We start from the raw sequence: 19,928 nt of genomic DNA, 5'->3' as shown, positions 1-19,928 counted from the left end.
TAATGGAGACGACACGCATATACAATTTCGTCATACTCGTAAATGGAAATACACGGCCAAATAAACAGAGTAAGTCATTACATAAAACAAAGTAATCCCAAATAGTTGTCGTTTTACATAGTGTATTGCACGCTTTGCGTCGTACGTAAGTCTTTGAATTGGAACTTTTGTTTCCTTTCTTTATCCTGTAATGTTTCATCAATTTGGTACTATATCAATGGAGACAAAAAGTAAAGTGCGCTGCTAATTCCAACAACAAATTAAACGGCAGATAGAACATCATCAAATATAGACTGCTTTTCTGAAGTTTGTGTTTTATTATTGTTTCACTGCGTTTTCCCTCGAACTGTGTGCATAGTTATGAGTCATGCATCTCTCAATTGTCATGCGGACTTATATAAGGAAAACGTACCGCGGATGTGGTAAGGTGTGATCAGGAAAGTGGGCAGATACAACGAATATTGTTTTACTTCAGAATAGAATAACGTTTTCAGAAATGCTCATCTGCTTATTTTTTCGAAGACATTAGCTGTCATTCTGTTTTCCAAATCCATGCTCTTTCTTCAGTTTGATTAATTTGTATAATTAAACAGTTTTTGTTGCACAAATGCCTGCATAACATTTCTCTCTCTCTCTCTCTCTCTCTCTCTCTCTGTCTCTCTCTCTCTCTCTCTACAGTACAGTATATCCAAAATGATAGGTCAGTACATTGGTATAAATTGGCAGTGTATGTTTATTTCTTACACACAAACGATACAAATCTGTTTTGTGTATGTGCTGGTGTGGACATTCTTCAAAAACAAAGATAATATGATTAGAAAATCTTATCAGGTTTCCTCACTATTCTCATCAAGGAAAAGGATCCTTTGTTGATATTTGAATAAAGGAAATAAGAAACGTGCACTTTTCAAAACAGTTCATCGTACACTATGAGATTGTTAAAACCTTTATCTCTCCATTAAATCATGAAATGTTATTTTCGTCAATCCATGTAATTTGAAAAATGAAAAACAAAATGTGGATCAAACACGGTCATAGGACGGCAAATACTATTTTACTAGATTGGTATAAATGGGCAGTGTGTGTTTTATACAAAATAATGATACAAAAGTGTTTTTGTGTCTATGCTGGTGTGCACATTCTCGAACGATAACGAGAATCTGATTAGAAAATCTTACACTATGGGTATTTTAGACCAATCTGAATACACTTCTATGGAAGTGTTAGGGAACGTCAACTGCATCATTTTTGTCAAAGTTGATTGATTCGTGTTCCTAAATCTGGAGCATGGACTTACATGCTATAATTATCGGAATGGATAAGTATAAAACGTGATGATTTTATGACAAAACAAGATGTCAACCATAGTCGCGTGCACATCAGCAAGTTAGATGTCTATTTACTTAACTATCTATATGCTGGCTTAATCCAATGAACCATTATTAATGCCATAATATGTGTTATATGTTGATGAAACATATCTGTAAAAATTGTATAATTTGTTTTGTATAAATGGCTGATATAACTCATTCAAAAGGCATGATTCTTACTAGAATTCGTTGTACTATCCCCACCGAAATAAACATCAAATGTATATTAGCCGTAAATTCAAGATGGATGACAGCAGTTAATTCGACTTCATTTAAAGACTGAAGAAAACGCGATGTTTAAATATAATGATATTGATGTAACTAACGTTGGACACCGAGTCCAATGGTAGCTAAAAGCACAATATCAAAATCAAAATCATTAATGCAAATATAATCCACATAGCTCCTAAGAAATATTCCTATCATTTGACAGACTTTCGATTAAAATTAAAGCAAAGGTTTTCGGTACCGAAGCATTAAGAGATAAATAAATTGATAAACAGTTCCACTTGAAAACATCAATGATTAAATAAAAATAAAATGATTAAATACAAATAAAATGATTACGTACAAATAAAATGGGTAAGTACAAATAAAATGATTAAATACAAATAAAATGATTACGTACAAATAAAATGATTAAGTATCAATAAAAAGGCCATGAGGATACTGCATAAGTATTTGTTATTTTCACGCATCATTCAGATTAGAATTTTGTATTGTAAGGAACACTTCGTAAAAAAAAAACACAGCAAAATGGTTTTGGATGAAATAGCATATGGAGAAATGACTGTTTCATTTTATGTTATTATTATAGGGTTTAACGTCATTTGTCAGCACATGATATCCTATACACGACGGCCAGTATAAAAAGTGGAGATAAAACCTGGGGAAACCCCAGAAAGAACCACGAGAAACTACTGGCAAGCCTTCTCACATATCCACATTGGCCGAGCCCGAAAGGCGAACCCACGCAGACAGACATGAGGTAGCAGTTATCCGAAAGGGTGAGCGCTTTAGACCACTTGGCCACAATATGACCTCAAATCGGCACCACTGTTATCATAGTAAGTATCTTAGTGAACATCTCATGTTAACATGACCATCCATTCAGCAATAGCGACGATGAAAAGATTTACAAGATGGCCACCATTGCCGGAAATGCAATTATGCATATTTTATTGTTGATTTTCCCGTTTATTATGCAGTTAAAATACTAATTAAAAGACTCATTTGTTCGTATAATATCTGTTTCGGTGAACAGTTTTAACGTCGATTAAAAAGAAGATACAACACCACTCGTTTTCTTTTATTTGTTTTAGAACTTATCTCATAATGACGAGGTTTCCTCTGATATTATTATTTATTATCTTCCTCTGATATTCCTCTTTCTTCCATCCACATTTGATTTTGAATGGGTAATATGACATTCGATACATCTGGCTAATCTGTATTTCAGTATCGCACGCCTATAATGTTGTATTTGTGCATAAAGATTGGAAGTACTTTTGATAATGAAATTTTCAATAAACAGTCAGCTGTTAAAATATCAGGAATCATTTATTGCTATAAATTTGAAAAATGGTGTGTTATTTTAATTTTTAAAAATTATTAACAGGTCTGAGGATGTAATTGTGTTGCATACGGTATCTGCTGAAAATTGGCGTTTTTGTACCTATGGTCTCATGAGGGATACCATTAGGTAGCGACTAGGATTGTCTCGGAAAATCGCACTACCTCCTGCTAATAAATTATACTTGATTGTGACAACGTTTCGGACAGAATACTGAGATTGCAGATGAATTTGGTGTGCAAAGTGACTGCAAACGTAACAGAAAGGGACAATCCATGTACTATGCCGATGAAATCTGCTATATGCCGGGAGTAATAAAAGACAGTATCAGCATACATCTAAAAATGTTAAACAATGATAAAAAAAAATTGTGATGAGCGAGATCAAAAGACCGTTTTAACATGAAAACAAACAAAAAAGTTAGAAATAAAATAAATAATTGGGATGCCTTAAGTTTCGAACTCTCAGCCTCTTGTTTGACAGACGTTAGTAATAAAAGATAGTTTCAATATAACAAAATGGGAAGCCGCAAGTTTCGAACTCTAGACTACTTGCGAATGTTTAAACATAAATATCAAAAGTAAGAAATAACACAATAAAACTTTGGAATGCGCGAGTTTAAAAGAAAGTTAAACATGAACAAGTAACGAACAACAAAGTAGATACTGCAACTTTCGAACTAACGGATTCTTGTTTGGCAAGCGTAGTAAGAAAAGAAAGTTTCCACATACAAATTAAAAAAGAAATAATACAAACAAAACTGCGATGCCGAGAGAATCAAACTCGGAACCTAGTGTTTGGCAGGCCTTATTCATAAAGAAACTTTCAAAATAAACAAATGGAGTGCCGCGAATTTCGAACTGACAACTTGTTCCTTAGCAAATTTTGGTATAGAAGAAAGTCAGTAGTTAATGGGTGCGAACCTTGTTTCTTCTAGTATTTCAACTTAAACAGTAAAATAATTAAGATTGAAAAATTGCGACCAGCGAGCTTGAAAGAAAGATTCAACATTAGATTTTAAAAAAATATAATCCGATTGGGATGACGCGAGACTTTAACTCGTTACCTCGTGTTTGGCAGACGGAAGTCATAAAAGAAGGTTCCAGCATGAAAAAAAAAAGTTTATAAAAGGCAATTGGATGCGCGAGTTGAAAAGAAAAAATTTTCAACATCAAGCTAAAAGAAAAGTAAAAAGAAAACAACAAAATGAGATATGCGAGTTCAAAAGATTGTATGCACATACAAATTAAATCAGAAGCAAAATTAAAATATAAAAGAAAACTTGATATGCCTTATCTAGTAAATATTACGGAGACAGTGGTTCAGGCCTGGGACGCCATTTTGGTTTAGTTTTCGTGTTTTTTTTTTTCTTAATAGCTTTCAACATTATGCTGAGTATGAATAATCTATAATTAAAATATCATGTTTTAAAATAATTTGTAACGTCACGAATAAAAAAGGATATCTGCCATATTTACCGGTATGGAATGTAAAAGAAAACATATCGTTTTGTAATTTCGAATAACTTTTACCAAATCTGTTCTGCAAATTTTCACTATGAGTATAATAATGATAACTACACAAATTGTGTTCTGTGGCATAAATAGGAGAGACAGTACTTTGAGTTTACTCAATAGTAATCTTGAACCTCTTCAACACAACTTGAATCTCTAGAGAGTTTTGATAATATCTGTACAATTAGCAATAACACCACCAGATAGTATAAATTATGGCAATGGTACATATATATATATATATATATATATATATATATATATATATATATATATATATATATATATATATATATATATATATATATATATATATATATATCTTTGGTAATAATATAATTGACATATTCGTCATTAAAATAATAATAATGTAATTGTTTTTGTTTCGTACGTTACAAGGAGAAATTGTATATAATGCTTATAAACGTAGACAGATACCAGATACACAAACACTATTTATGTACATTGAATATATCCAATAAAAAAACTTTTTCGATACCCTACTTCTCTAAACATTCCTAACACTATGAGAGATAATCAAAGCAAATGACTTGAAACAAGTCAGTTGATGACAAAATAATATGAAACCAGGTATGTGTAACAATTTATAAACCAATGTTTCAATTATAACCATTTAATATGGCGTGTCCCTTTTCGGAATCCAGTTTGAGCTTGATATATTATCCCCCGTTCACTTGCCCATGCTGGCATTCGTTATTCAAGAAAGCGCTGTCGTTCTTATTTTGCACAACGATGTGTGGAAGGCTCTGCCAATTTTTGAGATCTTTTAATACATTATATATATATATATATATATATATATATATATATATATATATATATATATATATATATATATATATATATATATATACATATATGAGAGCATGTACCCACGCATGCCTGCAAGACTAAAATATATAATTAAACAAGTGGGTCAATACTGGAGCAGTTTATGTCACAATGTGTTTTAATATACCATTGAACATACTCCAGAGTATATACGTATATCTTAAAGTTATAACACCTTAAAGTACTAACTCGACCCTTTCATTTAAATATTATTAGTGAACAGCTGCTTTCTAGAGATAAACTCATTGATTCTTAATAAATGCTAAAATGCCTTAATTGCTCACGTAACAACAGAAACCGTGCAGACGTTATATTTTGTGTGGCTTCGTTTTTGCTTTAGGGACTACGCATCGCGTATGTTTTGATGAATATGTTAAAAAATAAAGTGTTTCCGGTATTTATAAAATTGTATTCCGGTAGCGGAAACAGGTTGTATGATTACATTTTGCTTCTTGTGAAATTAAACTTTCGGATCAAACAAACAATATTAGCCACATTATACATTTGGAAAAAGAAAGCCACTAATTATCATTACAATGCTTGTAAAATTATGAACCAGACAGTCAATAATTTAAAAGGACGGCCAGCTGGTCTGACAATGTCATATTATAATAAGCACAGATTGAGACAAACGTTTGACACCCACATTTTTGCCATAGCGCGAGTGTTCTGGACTTCAAGCTTTTAAACGTACACAATTTGGATGGTTGATTAACATTAATATACCACAGGAAAATTTGTTTTGCACAAGACACGTCATGGCCTCAACTGAAAAAATATATATTTGTAGCTAATGTGCATTATCAGATTGTATTCTTTGAAAGTACAGACACAACGTTTAAATTAATGTTACTTCGCTAGTTCCTCTCCGTGGATCTGACAAACATTTAAGTAATATAACCCACGTTGAAATACATGTCAACTAGTCTTGTTATAGAAGTTCGTTGTACTAATCTCGTGATAACTGTAGTCGTGGTTGGTCGGAGATAGCGCACTAACCTAACGACAATGTATGAAGGATGTTATCACCGGAAGAGCAAATATGATCTAATCAAATTTGAGATGGACGCTAGTCTGAACAGACGTCGGTCCGCATCCATTGAATGTCAACCATATATTCGCGAGAGTGGCGGTAATGACTTCATGAATAACCCCCCATTTATACAATAGGCAATGAAAGCGGCTCATTAAAAGACATACTTGTTTGTGTCATTGTGGTATAAAAGCACATTCAAACTATTGTAACTTCAACGCATTTAGTGCATTGTACGTCATCACTGTGCGGACTACTGGTACATAAGCACATTCAAGACTTTTGAAATTAATTCCAATCCATTCTTTACTTTTTGGAATTATGATAGGACATTTGAGATTATTTGGAATATAAATCACAATAATATCTGTTGGGAATTTTCACATTTGTAATCTAGAGATATGAAATGTCTGTTGTAATTTCCTTCTTTAACTTGTTTACTGTATTTAAGTAAAGATCTAGAGTCGTAACAACAGCAATGACAAGATGTTCAAGATGGATGTCATTGTGCCATAATTCATATAAGATTAACAACATTTCTAGTTAGTACGTACATACTGTAAATCGTAAGAAGGATTTGAACGAAAGCACAATGTAGACTTGAACAGTCATGAGGAATACGTAGTTATTCCAAGCTTGTCAGGATGCCAATTGGCAAACATATTACCAGCAGCGTGGGATTTTAAAAAATAAATTAAAACCAAATAAATCTCAACATTAATATCTCGGCGAAATCTCTATGCTGATATAATCACTGATTCAGGAAAAATATTGATAACAAGGTTTTCAAGATCATCACTGTGACAGGAATATTCGATGCCTGAAAAGCATCGCTTGGACCAACTTAATTTCACACGACCATCCATAAAGGAGGAGCGGGTTTCACATGAATTTTAATGATATCCGTTATTTAATATTTTAGAACGAATAGCAGCAACAAACTCCTTGTACTGACTGACAAATAGCAGAGCTATCGCACAAATTTGGACTGCAACAGATATATTTTCAGGATAAATTAAACACACATTTCGATATAACACAGGTTGCCATGAAAGATAAGGCTTAGAAAGTATATATTTGACAATGTTCTGTAGAGTGTTTTAGATACTATTTAATACCTATGAAACCAAATACACTTTAGAAAATTTACCAATATACAATAAGTATGGTCACGAATTTGAGATTTGGAGGCTGTGTTTTGAAACATAGTTAAGCTAATTGTACTACCTCCTTCATATTTTCAGTGGAAAACAAGCGGGCATTTAAATATAACACATGTTGCCATGAAAGGGAGGGAGTAGAATGTGTATATTCGATAATGTTATGTGCAGACTTTTGGACACTATTTACTATCTATTTAATGAAGTACATTTTAGACAATATACCATTTACAGAGTAATTGTGGTCATTAATTAGATTTGTGCCTGCCGTGTTTTGAAACATAGTTGCGCAAGGATGGTTAGGTCATATGCACATATAAACTAAACGTTCAGTTAATATTAATATATTGTTTTGGTGCTCAATAATCAAAACAAAACCGAAGGTCATACAAGTAAATCGGTAATTTTTGTGACATTATCATGTTAACAACGACAGGACTATTGTATACTCAAGTTACGTATCCCGTGTGTCTTGTTGAATAGGATAAGAAAGTGTTGTCCGTATTTCTAAAATCAAGTTTCATGGTTACATATCCCTGCTTGTGACCTTGAAATGTGAGATATAACAAAACAATGCTAATAATAGTATACTAGTGACTTGAAATGTGAGATATAACAAAACAATGTTGGTCATAGTATATATTTAGAAATGTGCAACTGATTATCATGTCAAGGCCTGTAAGGTTCAAGGCCGGGTAGTCAATAATTGAACAGGATGGACAGCTGGTCGGTCAATGCAGAATTATAATAGTCACATCATGAAACAAACGTACAATTAATTAGCCCATAAAAGTGTCCGTTTGTAAGTATTTACTGAAAGAAGGACGTTACTTCTTTTTCACACAAGAGCACTAAATGTGCTATATAGAACCAATATGACAAGGGTTTGAATATAACCCTTCCTTGGTAAGTGGTAAAGGTGAGGAAATTGTGGAGAATAATTACTTTTCATAAATATATTCGTCTTAGACATCACATACTAAATGCAAGTAATGCATGATTTCTGCTTATTTACGCAGAGTATATGTATTTGTACTTACCCTTTCTTTTTTCTCTCTTTCTTCCTGAAAGAAAATAAAAAGTCTGATATTAGAGAAGATGATATAAATCCCTTTCATATGCTCTCCAGTAATGGAGACGACACGCATATACAATTTCGTCATACTCGTAAATGGAAATACACGGCCAAATAAACAGAGTAAGTCATTACATAAAACAAAGTAATCCCAAATAGTTGTCGTTTTACATAGTGTATTGCACGCTTTGCGTCGTACGTAAGTCTTTGAATTGGAACTTTTGTTTCCTTTCTTTATCCTGTAATGTTTCATCAATTTGGTACTATATCAATGGAGACAAAAAGTAAAGTGCGCTGCTAATTCCAACAACAAATTAAACGGCAGATAGAACATCATCAAATATAGACTGCTTTTCTGAAGTTTGTGTTTTATTATTGTTTCACTGCGTTTTCCCTCGAACTGTGTGCATAGTTATGAGTCATGCATCTCTCAATTGTCATGCGGACTTATATAAGGAAAACGTACCGCGGATGTGGTAAGGTGTGATCAGGAAAGTGGGCAGATACAACGAATATTGTTTTACTTCAGAATAGAATAACGTTTTCAGAAATGCTCATCTGCTTATTTTTTCGAAGACATTAGCTGTCATTCTGTTTTCCAAATCCATGCTCTTTCTTCAGTTTGATTAATTTGTATAATTAAACAGTTTTTGTTGCACAAATGCCTGCATAACATTTCTCTCTCTCTCTCTCTCTCTCTCTCTCTCTCTCTCTCTCTACAGTACAGTATATCCAAAATGATAGGTCAGTACATTGGTATAAATTGGCAGTGTATGTTTATTTCTTACACACAAACGATACAAATCTGTTTTGTGTATGTGCTGGTGTGGACATTCTTGAAAAACAAAGATAATATGATTAGAAAATCTTATCAGGTTTCCTCACTATTCTCATCAAGGAAAAGGATCCTTTGTTGATATTTGAATAAAGGAAATAAGAAACGTGCACTTTTCAAAACAGTTCATCGTACACTATGAGATTGTTAAAACCTTTATCTCTCCATTAAATCATGAAATGTTATTTTCGTCAATCCATGTAATTTGAAAAATGAAAAACAAAATGTGGATCAAACACGGTCATAGGACGGCAAATACTATTTTACTAGATTGGTATAAATGGGCAGTGTGTGTTTTATACAAAATAATGATACAAAAGTGTTTTTGTGTCTATGCTGGTGTGCACATTCTCGAACGATAACGAGAATCTGATTAGAAAATCTTACACTATGGGTATTTTAGACCAATCTGAATACACTTCTATGGAAGTGTTAGGGAACGTCAACTGCATCATTTTTGTCAAAGTTGATTGATTCGTGTTCCTAAATCTGGAGCATGGACTTACATGCTATAATTATCGGAATGGATAAGTATAAAACGTGATGATTTTATGACAAAACAAGATGTCAACCATAGTCGCGTGCACATCAGCAAGTTAGATGTCTATTTACTTAACTATCTATATGCTGGCTTAATCCAATGAACCATTATTAATGCCATAATATGTGTTATATGTTGATGAAACATATCTGTAAAAATTGTATAATTTGTTTTGTATAAATGGCTGATATAACTCATTCAAAAGGCATGATTCTTACTAGAATTCGTTGTACTATCCCCACCGAAATAAACATCAAATGTATATTAGCCGTAAATTCAAGATGGATGACAGCAGTTAATTCGACTTCATTTAAAGACTGAAGAAAACGCGATGTTTAAATATAATGATATTGATGTAACTAACGTTGGACACCGAGTCCAATGGTAGCTAAAAGCACAATATCAAAATCAAAATCATTAATGCAAATATAATCCACATAGCTCCTAAGAAATATTCCTATCATTTGACAGACTTTCGATTAAAATTAAAGCAAAGGTTTTCGGTACCGAAGCATTAAGAGATAAATAAATTGATAAACAGTTCCACTTGAAAACATCAATGATTAAATAAAAATAAAATGATTAAATACAAATAAAATGATTACGTACAAATAAAATGGGTAAGTACAAATAAAATGATTAAATACAAATAAAATGATTACGTACAAATAAAATGATTAAGTATCAATAAAAAGGCCATGAGGATACTGCATAAGTATTTGTTATTTTCACGCATCATTCAGATTAGAATTTTGTATTGTAAGGAACACTTCGTAAAAAAAAAACACAGCAAAATGGTTTTGGATGAAATAGCATATGGAGAAATGACTGTTTCATTTTATGTTATTATTATAGGGTTTAACGTCATTTGTCAGCACATGATATCCTATACACGACGGCCAGTATAAAAAGTGGAGATAAAACCTGGGGAAACCCCAGAAAGAACCACGAGAAACTACTGGCAAGCCTTCTCACATATCCACATTGGCCGAGCCCGAAAGGCGAACCCACGCAGACAGACATGAGGTAGCAGTTATCCGAAAGGGTGAGCGCTTTAGACCACTTGGCCACAATATGACCTCAAATCGGCACCACTGTTATCATAGTAAGTATCTTAGTGAACATCTCATGTTAACATGACCATCCATTCAGCAATAGCGACGATGAAAAGATTTACAAGATGGCCACCATTGCCGGAAATGCAATTATGCATATTTTATTGTTGATTTTCCCGTTTATTATGCAGTTAAAATACTAATTAAAAGACTCATTTGTTCGTATAATATCTGTTTCGGTGAACAGTTTTAACGTCGATTAAAAAGAAGATACAACACCACTCGTTTTCTTTTATTTGTTTTAGAACTTATCTCATAATGACGAGGTTTCCTCTGATATTATTATTTATTATCTTCCTCTGATATTCCTCTTTCTTCCATCCACATTTGATTTTGAATGGGTAATATGACATTCGATACATCTGGCTAATCTGTATTTCAGTATCGCACGCCTATAATGTTGTATTTGTGCATAAAGATTGGAAGTACTTTTGATAATGAAATTTTCAATAAACAGTCAGCTGTTAAAATATCAGGAATCATTTATTGCTATAAATTTGAAAAATGGTGTGTTATTTTAATTTTTAAAAATTATTAACAGGTCTGAGGATGTAATTGTGTTGCATACGGTATCTGCTGAAAATTGGCGTTTTTGTACCTATGGTCTCATGAGGGATACCATTAGGTAGCGACTAGGATTGTCTCGGAAAATCGCACTACCTCCTGCTAATAAATTATACTTGATTGTGACAACGTTTCGGACAGAATACTGAGATTGCAGATGAATTTGGTGTGCAAAGTGACTGCAAACGTAACAGAAAGGGACAATCCATGTACTATGCCGATGAAATCTGCTATATGCCGGGAGTAATAAAAGACAGTATCAGCATACATCTAAAAATGTTAAACAATGATAAAAAAAAATTGTGATGAGCGAGATCAAAAGACCGTTTTAACATGAAAACAAACAAAAAAGTTAGAAATAAAATAAATAATTGGGATGCCTTAAGTTTCGAACTCTCAGCCTCTTGTTTGAATGACGTTAGTAATAAAAGATAGTTTCAATATAACAAAATGGGAAGCCGCAAGTTTCGAACTCTAGACTACTTGCGAATGTTTAAACATAAATATCAAAAGTAAGAAATAACACAATAAAACTTTGGAATGCGCGAGTTTAAAAGAAAGTTAAACATGAACAAGTAACGAACAACAAAGTAGATACTGCAACTTTCGAACTAACGGATTCTTGTTTGGCAAGCGTAGTAAGAAAAGAAAGTTTCCACATACAAATTAAAAAAGAAATAATACAAACAAAACTGCGATGCCGAGAGAATCAAACTCGGAACCTAGTGTTTGGCAGGCCTTATTCATAAAGAAACTTTCAAAATAAACAAATGGAGTGCCGCGAATTTCGAACTGACAACTTGTTCCTTCGAAAATTTTGGTATAGAAGAAAGTCAGTAGTTAATGGGTGCGAACCTTGTTTCTTCTAGTATTTCAACTTAAACAGTAAAATAATTAAGATTGAAAAATTGCGACCAGCGAGCTTGAAAGAAAGATTCAACATTAGATTTTTAAAAAAATATAATCCGATTGGGATGACGCGAGACTTTAACTCGTTACCTCGTGTTTGGCAGACGGAAGTCATAAAAGAAGGTTTCAGCATGAAAATAAAAAGTTTATAAAAGGCAATTGGATGCGCGAGTTGAAAAGAAAAAAATTTTCAACATCAAGCTAAAAGAAAAGTAAAAAGAAAACAACAAAATGAGATATGCGAGTTCAAAAGATTGTATGCACATACAAATTAAATCAGAAGCAAAATTAAAATATAAAAGAAAACTTGATATGCCTTATCTAGTAAATATTACGGAGACAGTGGTTCAGGCCTGGGACGCCATTTTGGTTTAATTTTCGTGTTGGTTTTTCTTAATAGCTTTCAACATTATGCTGAGTATGAATAATCTATAATTAAAATATCATGTTTTAAAATAATTTGTAACGTCACGAATAAGAAAGGATATCTGCCATATTTACCGGTATGGAATGTAAAAGAAAACATATCGTTTTGTAATTTCGAATAACTTTTACCAAATCTGTTCTGCAAATTTTCAGTATGAGTATAATAATGATAACTACACAAATTGTGTTCTGTGGCATAAATAGGAGAGACAGTACTTTGAGTTTACTCAATAGTAATCTTGAACCTCTTCAACACAACTTGAATTTCTAGAGTTTTGATAATATCTGTACAATTAGCAATAACACCACCATATAGTATAAATTATGGCAATGGTATATATATATATATATATATATATATATATATATATATATATATATATATATATATATATATATATACATATATATATATATATATATATATATATATATATATATATATATATATATATATATATATATATATATATATATATATATATATATATATATATATATCTTTGGTAATAAAATAACTGACATATTTGTCATTAAAAAAATAATAATGTAATTGTTTTTGTTTCGTACGTTACAAGGAGAAATTGTATATAATGCTTAAAAACGTAGACAGATACCAGATACACAAACACTATTTATGTACATTGAATATATCCAATGAAAAAACTTTTTCGATACCCTACTTCTCTAAACATTCCTAACACTATGAGAGATAATCAAAGCAAATGACTTGAAACAAGTCAGTTGATGACAAAATAATATGAAACCAGGTATGCGTAACAATTTATAAACCAATGTTTCAATTATAACCATTTAATATGGCGTGTCCCTTTTCGGAATCCAGTTTGAGCTTGATATATTATCCCCCCTTCACTTGCCCATGCTGGCATTCGTTATTCAAGAAAGCGCTGTCGTTCTTATTTTGCACAACGATGTGTGGAAGGCTCTGCCAATTTTTGAGATCTTTTAATACATTATATATATATATATATATATATATATATATATATATATATATATATATATATATATATATATATATATATATATAATAGAATGTACCCACGCATGCCTGCAAGACTAAAATATATAATTAAACAAGTGGGTCAATACTGAAACAATGTCACAATGTGTTTTAATATACCATTGAACATACTCCAGAGTATATACGTATATCTTAAAGTTATAACACCTTAAAGTACTAACTCGACCCTTTCATTTAAATATTATTAGTGAACAGCTGCTTTCTAGAGATAAACTCATTGATTCTTAATAAATGCTAAAATGCCTTAATTGCTCACGTAACAACAGAAACCGTGCAGACGTTATATCTTGTGTGGCTTCGTTTTTGCTTTAGGGACTACGCATCGCGTATGTTTTGATGAATATGTTAAAAAATAAAGTGTTTCCGGTATTTATAAAATTGTATTCCGGTAGCGGAAACAAGTTGTATGATTACATTTTGCTTCTTGTGAAATTAAACTTTCGGATCAAACAAACAATATTAGCCACATTATACATTTGGAAAAAGAAAGCCTCTAATTATCATTACAATGCTTGTAAAATTATGAACCAGACAGTCAATAATTTAAAAGGACGGCCAGCTGGTCTGACAATGTCATATTATAATAAGCACAGATTGAGACAAACGTTTGACACCCACATTTTTGCCATAGCGCGAGTGTTCTGGACTTCAAGCTTTTAAACGTACACAATTTGGATGGTTGATTAACATTAATATACCACAGGAAAATTTGTTTTGCACAAGACACGTCATGGCCTCAACTGAAAAAATATATATTTGTAGCTAATGTGCATTATCAGATTGTATTCTTTGAAAGTACAGACACAACGTTTAAATTAATGTTACTTCGCTAGTTCCTCTCCGTGGATCTGACAAACATTTAAGTAATATAACCCACGTTGAAATACATGTCAACTAGTCTTGTTATAGAAGTTCGTTGTACTAATCTCGTGATAACTGTAGTCGTGGTTGGTCGGAGATAGCGCACTAACCTAACGACAATCTATAAAGGATGTTATCACCGGAAGAGCAAATATGATCTAATCAAATTTGAGATGGACGCTAGTCTGAACAGACGTCGGTCCGCATCCATTGGATGTCAACCATATATTCGCGAGAGTGGCGGTAATGACTTCATGAATAACCCCCCATTTATACAATAGGCAATGAAAGCGGCTCATTAAAAGACATACTTGTTTGTGTCATTGTGGTATAAAAGCACATTCAAACTATTGTACCTTCAACGCATTTAGTGCATTGTACGTCATCACTGTGCGGACTACTGGTACATAAGCACATTCAAGACTTTTGAAATTAATTCCAATCCATTCTTTACTTTTTGGAATTATGATAGGACATTTGAGATTATTTGGAATATAAATCACAATAATATCTGTTGGGAATTTTCACATTTGTAATCTAGAGATATGAAATGTCTGTTGTAATTTCCTTCTTTAACTTGTTTACTGTATTTAAGTAAAGATCTAGAGTCGTAACAACAGCAATGACAAGATGTTCAAGATGGATGTCATTGTGCCATAATTCATATAAGATTAACAACATTTCTAGTTAGTACGTACATACTGTAAATCGTAAGAAGGATTTGAACGAAAGCACAATGTAGACTTGAACAGTCATGAGGAATACGTAGTTATTCCAAGCTTGTCAGGATGCCAATTGACAAACATATTACCAGCAGCGTGGGATTTTAAAAAATAAATTAAAACCAAATAAATCTCAACATTAATATCTCGGCGAAATCTCTATGCTGATATAATCACTGATTCAGGAAAAATATTGATAACAAGGTTTTCAAGATCATCACTGTGACAGGAATATTCGATGCCTGAAAAGCATCGCTTGGACCAACTTAATTTCACACGACCATCCATAAAGGAGGAGCGGGTTTCACATGAATTTTAATGATATCCGTTATTTAATATTTTAGAACGAATAGCAGCAACAAACTCCTTGTACTGACTGACAAATAGCAGAGCTATCGCACAAATTTGGACTGCAACAGATATATTTTCAGGATAAATTAAACACACATTTCGATATAACACAGGTTGCCATGAAAGATAAGGCTTAGAAAGTATATATTTGACAATGTTCTGTAGAGTGTTTTAGATACTATTTAATACCTATGAAACCAAATACACTTTAGAAAATTTACCAATATACAATAAGTATGGTCACGAATTTGAGATTTGGAGGCTGTGTTTTGAAACATAGTTAAGCTAATTGTACTACCTCCTTCATATTTTCAGTGGAAAACAAGCGGGCATTTAAATATAACACATGTTGCCATGAAAGGGAGGGAGTAGAATGTGTATATTCGATAATGTTATGTGCAGACTTTTGGACACTATTTACTATCTATTTAATGAAGTACATTTTAGACAATATACCATTTACAGAGTAATTGTGGTCATTAATTAGATTTGTGCCTGCCGCGTTTTGAAACATAGTTGCGCAAGGATGGTTAGGTCATATGCACATATAAACTAAACGTTCAGTTAATATTAATATATTGTTTTGGTGCTCAATAATCAAAACAAAACCGAAGGTCATACAAGTAAATCGGTAATTTTTGTGACATTATCATGTTAACAACGACAGGACTATTGTATACTCAAGTTACGTATCCCGTGTGTCTTGTTGAATAGGATAAGAAAGTGTTGTCCGTATTTCTAAAATCAAGTTTCATGGTTACATATCCCTGCTTGTGACCTTGAAATGTGAGATATAACAAAACAATGCTAATAATAGTATACTAGTGACTTGAAATGTGAGATATAACAAAACAATGTTGGTCATAGTATATATTTAGAAATGTGCAACTGATTATCATGTCAAGGCCTGTAAGGTTCAAGGCCGGGTAGTCAATAATTGAACAGGATGGACAGCTGGTCGGTCAATGCAGAATTATAATAGTCACATCATGAAACAAACGTATAATTAATTAGCCCATAAAAGTGTCCGTTTGTAAGTATTTACTGAAAGAAGGACGTTACTTCTTTTTCACACAAGAGCACTAAATGTGCTATATAGAACCAATATGACAAGGGTTTGAATATAACCCTTCCTTGGTAAGTGGTAAAGGTGAGGAAATTGTGGAGAATAATTACTTTTCATAAATATATTCGTCTTAGACATCACATACTAAATGCAAGTAATGCATGATTTCTGCTTATTTACGCAGAGTATATGTATTTTTACTTACCCTTTCTTTTTTCTCTCTTTCTTCCTGAAAGCAAATAAAAAGTCTGATATTAGAGAAGATGATATAAATCCCTTTCATATGCTCTCCAGTAATGGAGACGACACGCATACACAATTTCGTCATACTCGTAAATGGAAATACACGGCCAAATAAACAGAGTAAGTCATTACATAAAACAAAGTAATCCCAAATAGTTGTCGTTTTACATAATGTATTGCACGCTTTGCGTCGTACGTAAGTCTTTGAATTGGAACTTTTGTTTCCTTTCTTTATCCTGTAATGTTTCATCAATTTGGTACTATATCAATGGAGACAAAAAGTAAAGTGCGCTGCTAATTCCAACAACAAATTAAACGGCAGATAGAACATCATCAAATATAGACTGCTTTTCTGAAGTTTGTGTTTTTTTATTGTTTCACTGCGTTTTCCCTCGAACTGTGTGCATAATTATGAGTCATGCATCTCTCAATTGTCATGTGGACTTATAAAAGGAAAACGTACCGCGGATGTGGTAAGGTGTGATCAGGAAAGTGGGCAGATACAACGAATATTGTTTTACTTCAGAATAGAATAACGTTTTCAAAAATGCTCATCTGCTTATTTTTTCGAAGACATTAGCTGTCATTCTGTTTTCCAAATCCATGCTCTTTCTTCAGTTTGATTAATTTGTATAATTAAACAGTTTTTGTTGCACAAATGCCAGCAGAACATTTCTCTCTCTCTCTCTCTCTCTCTCTCTCTCTACAGTACAGTATATCCAAAATGATAGGTCAGTACATTGGTATAAATTGGCAGTGTATGTTTATTTCTTACACACAAACGATACAAGTCTGTTTTGTGTATGTGCTGGTGTGGACATTCTTGAAAAACAAAGATAATATGATTAGAAAATCTTATCAGGTTTCCTCACTATTCTCATCAAGGAAAAGGATCCTTTGTTGATATTTGAATAAAGGAAATAAGAAACGTGCACTTTTCAAAACAGTTCATCGTACACTATGAGATTGTTAAAACCTTTATCTCTACATTAAATCATGAAATGTTATTTTCGTCAATCCATGTATTTTGAAAAATGAAAAACAAAATGTGGATCAAACACGGTCATAGGACGGCAAATACTATTTTACTAGATTGGTATAAATGGGCAGTGTGTGTTTTATACAAAATAATGATACAAAAGTGTTTTTGTGTCTATGCTGGTGTGCACATTCTCGAACGATAACGAGAATCTGATTAGAAAATCTTACACTATGGGTATTTTAGACCAATCTGAATACACTTCTATGGAAGTGTTAGGGAACGTCAACTGCATCATTTTTGTCAAAGTTGATTGATTCGTGTTCCTAAATCTGGAGCATGGACTTACATGCTATAATTATCGGAATGGATAAGTATAAAACGTGATGATTTTATGACAAAACAAGATGTCAACCATAGTCGCGTGCACATCAGCAAGTTAGATGTCTATTTACTTAACTATCTATATGCTGGCTTAATCCAATGAACCATTATTAATGCCATAATATGTGTAATATATTGATGAAACATATCTGTAAAAATTGTATAATTTGTTTTGTATAAATGGCTGATATAACTCATTCAAAAGGCATGATTCTTACTAGAATTCGTTGTACTATCCCCACCGAAATAAACATCAAATGTATATTAGCCGTAAATTCAAGATGGATGACAGCAGTTAATTCGACTTCATTTAAAGACTGAAGAAAACGCGATGTTTAAATATAATGATATTGATGTAACTAACGTTGGACACCGAGTCCAATGGTAGCTAAAAGCACAATATCAAAATCAAAATCATTAATGCAAATACAATCCACATAGCTCCTAAGAAATATTCCTATCATTTGACAGACTTTCGATTAAAATTAAAGCAAAGGTTTTCGGTACCGAAGCATTAAGAGATAAATAAATTGATAAACAGTTCCACTTGAAAACATCAATGATTAAATAAAAATAAAATGATTAAATACAAATAAAATGATTACGTACAAATAAAATGGTTAAGTACAAATAAAATGATTAAATACAAATAAAATGATTACGTACAAATAAAATGATTAAGTATCAATAAAAAGGCCATGAGGATACTGCATAAGTATTTGTTATTTTCACGCATCATTCAGATTAGAATTTTGTATTGTAAGGAACACTTCGTAAAAAAAAAAACAGCAAAATGGTTTTGGATGAAATAGCATATGGAGAAATGACTGTTTCATTTTATGTTATTATTATAGGGTTTAACGTCATTTGTCAGCACATGATATCCTATACATGACGGCCAGTATAAAAAGTGGAGATAAAACCTGGGGAAACCCCAGAAAGAACCACGAGAAACTACTGGCAAGCCTTCTCACATATCCACATTGGCCGAGCCCGAAAGGCGAACCCACGCAGACAGACATGAGGTAGCAGTTATCCGAAAGGGTGAGCGCTTTAGACCACTTGGCCACAATATGACCTCAAATCGGCACCACTGTTATCATAGTAAGTATCTTAGTGAACGTCTCATGTTAACATGACCATCCATTCAGCAATAACGACGATGAAAAGATTTACAAGATGGCCACCATTGCCGGAAATGCAATTATGCATATTTTATTGTTGATTTTCCCGTTTATTATGCAGTTAAAATACTAATTAAAAGACTCATTTGTTCGTATAATATCTGTTTCGGTGAACAGTTTTAACGT

At 32.5% G+C, this 19,928-nt stretch overlaps 1 protein-coding gene across 3 annotated transcripts in view; it reads right to left on the bottom strand.

The window, feature by feature from the left end:
* The window catches only part of LOC149774027 (E3 ubiquitin-protein ligase TRIM45-like), a 204,706-nt gene that overhangs the window by 148,740 nt on the left and 36,038 nt on the right, over positions 1-19,928 (bottom strand). The window contains exon 6 of one of the 3 annotated variants that reach the window (XM_089945912.1): positions 17,218-17,241. The exons of the other annotated variants lie outside the window; for them this stretch is intronic. Coding sequence (XP_089802038.1) covers positions 17,218-17,241 — 24 coding nt within the window. The remainder of the gene's footprint in view (positions 1-17,217; positions 17,242-19,928) is intronic. 3 annotated transcript variants of the gene reach the window in all.

This window comes from Sinohyriopsis cumingii, unplaced genomic scaffold (genome assembly GCF_028554795.1).
Source record: "Sinohyriopsis cumingii isolate HCF-2022 unplaced genomic scaffold, ASM2855479v2 utg000452l, whole genome shotgun sequence".
Taxonomy (NCBI): Eukaryota; Metazoa; Mollusca; class Bivalvia; order Unionida; family Unionidae; genus Sinohyriopsis; species Sinohyriopsis cumingii.
This window is presented reverse-complemented; position numbering and strand designations above follow the sequence as displayed.